Source organism: Callionymus lyra, chromosome 6 (assembly GCF_982586985.1).
Source record: "Callionymus lyra chromosome 6, fCalLyr1.hap1.1, whole genome shotgun sequence".
NCBI classification, from domain to species: Eukaryota; Metazoa; Chordata; class Actinopteri; order Syngnathiformes; family Callionymidae; genus Callionymus; species Callionymus lyra.
The window spans coordinates 23,997,086-24,000,890 of record NC_141823.1 but is presented as its reverse complement, the minus strand read 5'-3'; the positions used below and the strand labels follow the sequence as shown (position 1 = coordinate 24,000,890).

Genomic DNA, 3,805 nt, shown 5'->3' with positions numbered 1-3,805 from the left:
GCTTTTGAGGAGCTGCCACAAGAGGAGCACCACAGACACTGACGGTCCCTGACTGGTGGGAGGACACACGACCTGAGCAACAAGTAGCAGTCGGACCACCTGCGACACCATCCTCTGCACGGACGCCCAGCAGCTACAACCTCTCTTCTACGACTTGTTTTTCTCTTGAAAACTTTTTTTTTGCCAGACAAAACTCTTTGTCACTAACAACCATGATGATGGAGGACCACCTGTGTAAGATTCCCATGAGACCCTCGTCTTCACCCACCGACTCCAATGGGAGCAGCGGGACGGACGACAGTCGCGGAGGTGAGAATTTGTTTGGAAATTTAGGAAAATATTCTAAATTATTAATAAATACTTTGTGAATTAATAATTAATTTATTTGAATAAATAAAAGGAAGCTCACAAAAATATTTACTTAACTTTTATTTGCAAAAATATGAATTAAAACAGATATAATGAAAATATGCTTACACTTTTCTTATTTTAATTAATTTTGCAAAGCAAAGACGGAAGATAAGCATGAAAAAAAAAGATCTATACAATAAGTATAGCTGTAAAGGTAAAGTTTAAGAACTAGTTTAAAATAATACATCAAAAATAAATAGTCTTTTTAAATTGAGTATCATGGCTTAACTTAATTCTGATGACACTTCAGTTTAGTAAGTACTTTATCATACTTCAGGTCATGAATTTAATACATTTGAAAAATTAAAAAATGTAGTTCCACAAACGTGTGTTTTTAGCTATTTGGGCCACAGCTGCCGTCGTCGCATCGACTTGTGTGTTTTGTTCGGATGCCGGGTCTGAGTTCAGGCCGCAGATGGCAGGCACACGTACCCGAACAATACCATCATAACTGACCTCCCCCCCCCTCTTTTGACCGGCAGCCAAGAGCCCGGGCCCCGGCAAGGCTCTGAGTCCGGTGCTGGTCTGCAAGGTGTGCGGCGACACCAGCAGCGGGAAACACTACGGCATCTACGCCTGCAACGGCTGCAGCGGCTTCTTCAAGCGCAGCGTCCGGCGGAGACTCATCTACAGGTACGTGTTGTTGACTCTCCTCCGAGGCCACGTTTCTGAGCGAGGCCGTCGTTGTCCGTCGCAGGTGTCAAGCGGGGACGGGAATGTGTCCTGTGGATAAAGCTCATCGCAACCAGTGCCAGGCCTGCCGGCTGAAGAAGTGCCTGCAGGCGGGGATGAACAAAGATGGTGAGATTTCAACTCATGTCGACTCAGAAGTTTAAAGGCGTCTCAACGAATCTCTCTGCAGCCGTTCAGAACGAGCGTCAGCCCCGCAGCACCGCTCAGGTCCGCCTGGACTCCATCGACGTGGATCCGGAGAAGGACCACCTGGCGACCACGCGGGAGCCCACGTCCTCCTCCTCTTCGTCGTCGTCTTCCTCCTCCACGGGCTCCGTCATCACGTGGCCCCACATCACCTCCTCCATGAACATCACCTCGGCGGCGGCGGCGGCCTCCCAGCGCTGCTCCAGCCCGCAGAACAACCACCGCTTCATGGCCAGCCTCATGACGGCGGAGACCTGCGCCAAGCTGGAGCCCGAGGACGGTGAGGAGCTGGGTTGAAGGAGAGCGAGCGGGGAGAACCTCTGGGTTACTGACCTTCTTTATCTCCAGTGGACGAGAACATCGACGTGACGAGCAACGAGCCCGAGCGAGCGTCTTCGGAGTACCACATGGCCGTGTACCCGTCGGCCACGGAAAACGTCTACGAGACGTCGGCCAGGCTCCTCTTCATGTCCGTCAAGTGGGCCAAGAACCTGCCCGTGTTCTCCAACCTGCCCTTCAGAGACCAGGTGAGATGGTTTCTCAGAGGTTTGACCCTTTCGTATAGAACTGTCACTCACCCTTGAACCTGCCACCAGGTGATCCTGCTGGAGGAGGCCTGGAGCGAGCTCTTCCTGCTCTGCGCCATCCAGTGGTCACTCCCGCTGGACAGCTGCCCGCTGCTCTCGCTCCCGGACCTCTGCCCGGGCATGCAGGGCAAGACCAGCTACACCAGCCTGGACCTGCGCCTCCTGCAGGAGGTCTTCAGTCGTTTCAAAGCCCTCGCCGTGGACCCCACTGAGTTCGCCTGCCTCAAGGCGATCGTGCTCTTCAAGCCAGGTAAATACCTCATGTCAAAGGTCATACCGGTTCTACGTAATGCTTGACCCCACATTCATGAACTCGTCGTCTTCCTCAGAGACTCGTGGTCTGAAAGATCCGGAGCAGGTGGAGAACCTCCAGGACCAGTCCCACGTCATGTTGGGGCAGCACGTCCGCTCGCACTACCCCGGTCAGCCTGCCAGGTAACAGAAGCCTCTTTATATATGTTTAAACAGTATGGCAGTACATTTAATGATACATTTAAGACAGTTTTATCAATTTTATTTCATCTTTACCTCATAATATTTACATGTATATGAAGTGTCCACTAGAGATGTATTTGATTTAGTATATCCTTGGATTTAAAGAAACATTACATCTAGTTTTGAGACATAAGAAGACATTTTATTGATATATCATCAGGAAAGCATGTTAAACATGTTATAATTTTTACACCAAAATGTTTCTCTTCCAACATAAATATTTTTTTGATTTAACTGAATATATTTTCATTAGTGTATGATCACCTTTGGATCAACAGCAAATAAATACAAATAAATAAATAATACAAATAACAGAAACATACTCAATAATGAGGATAAACATGTTTCATATTTAGTATAAACCAAATGAAAAAAGGTACAAGTTTGTTTTTACGTTTGAAATACTTCAGTATTCGTCTTCTAACGTTGACATCGTCTTCAGGTTCGGGAAGCTTCTTCTTCTTCTCCCGTCTCTGCGCTTCGTAAACTCCGAGCGGATCGAGCTGCTGTTCTTCCACAGAACCATCGGAAACACTCCCATGGAGAAACTCCTGTGTGACATGTTCAAGAACTGACTCCTTTACCCATAATCCCTTGCAGTCACGAGAAAGTCTACATGTTTGGAACAAAACCTGCTTCCTATTGTGTAAAGAGACTCCAGAGATTCTGCATGCTGTTATTTTTTTAAGCCACTTTATCATGTTTGTTTCTATATTACACCCGGAAAAAAATGCACTTGCTATGATGATAACATGCATCATATTTAGAATTTGTCCTTTGATTGTGTTTCAATTACATATCTTGTTGTTTTTATGAAATATTTGTGGAGCTGCTGAAAGCCTGTAATTGATGTTTATGACTTTCTGTGTTGATAAAATGATGACGTTTTAATTCCTTTTTTTATTTTTTTATGAAATCTTTCATTGGGTTCAATTATACCCATGTCATGCTTCACCCTTACTCTCAAGTACTGATCCAATCAAAAACTCATTTTCAAAAGGCAACTATTCGTATTTTTTTCTAATATTTTTAAAGGTATTTCTTTCCTGCCTTCATGATCCTTTATTCCTCATCAAACAATATTTAATTTAAAAAAGGCACAACTTTTAAACAGTGGACTAACACAGTGATAAAATTCTATCCACTAATCTTATTTTCATCCTTTAAGTAACGTCATGTCACAGATAAGCACTCAAATGTTTTCGACATGGGTGTGGGTGTTAACAATACACCGCAAATTTTTCCCAAATGCTTTAACTATAGTCAAAAACAAACACAAAAATGTAACGTATTGTCAGAATTATCTTCTCTCAGAATAATTTTGTGGCTAAATTGTGTGTGAGACGGTACGTATGAGGGTCTCTGAGTTCAGATATGGACCGAGAGTGCTGCCAATCACTGACATGACGGATATATTTCAAATACATTTTTGT

At 44.6% G+C, this 3,805-nt stretch overlaps 1 protein-coding gene across 1 annotated transcript; it reads left to right on the top strand.

Annotated features, from left to right (window-relative positions):
• Positions 1 to 212: 212 nt before the first annotated feature.
• On the top strand, positions 213 to 2,968 carry nr2e3 (nuclear receptor subfamily 2, group E, member 3). The gene is made up of 8 exons (XM_087793237.1): positions 213 to 309; positions 894 to 1,044; positions 1,109 to 1,212; positions 1,274 to 1,570; positions 1,639 to 1,817; positions 1,887 to 2,127; positions 2,207 to 2,312; positions 2,815 to 2,968. The coding sequence occupies exons 1-8, from the start codon at positions 213 to 215 to the stop codon at positions 2,945 to 2,947; spliced, it is 1,308 nt and encodes a 435-aa protein (XP_087649363.1). The 3' UTR covers positions 2,948 to 2,968.
• Positions 2,969 to 3,805: the final 837 nt, after the last annotated feature.

Bases quoted from the DNA above. Each gene is read 5' to 3' on its own strand.
- nr2e3 (XM_087793237.1), top strand. From the start codon at position 213: ATGATGATGGAGGACCACCTGTGTAAGATTCCCATGAGACCCTCGTCT. The intron at 1,571-1,638 runs GTGAGGAGCTGG...CTTTATCTCCAG, and splicing joins CAAGCTGGAGCCCGAGGACG to TGGACGAGAACATCGACGTG. The intron at 2,313-2,814 runs GTAACAGAAGCC...CATCGTCTTCAG, and splicing joins TACCCCGGTCAGCCTGCCAG to GTTCGGGAAGCTTCTTCTTC.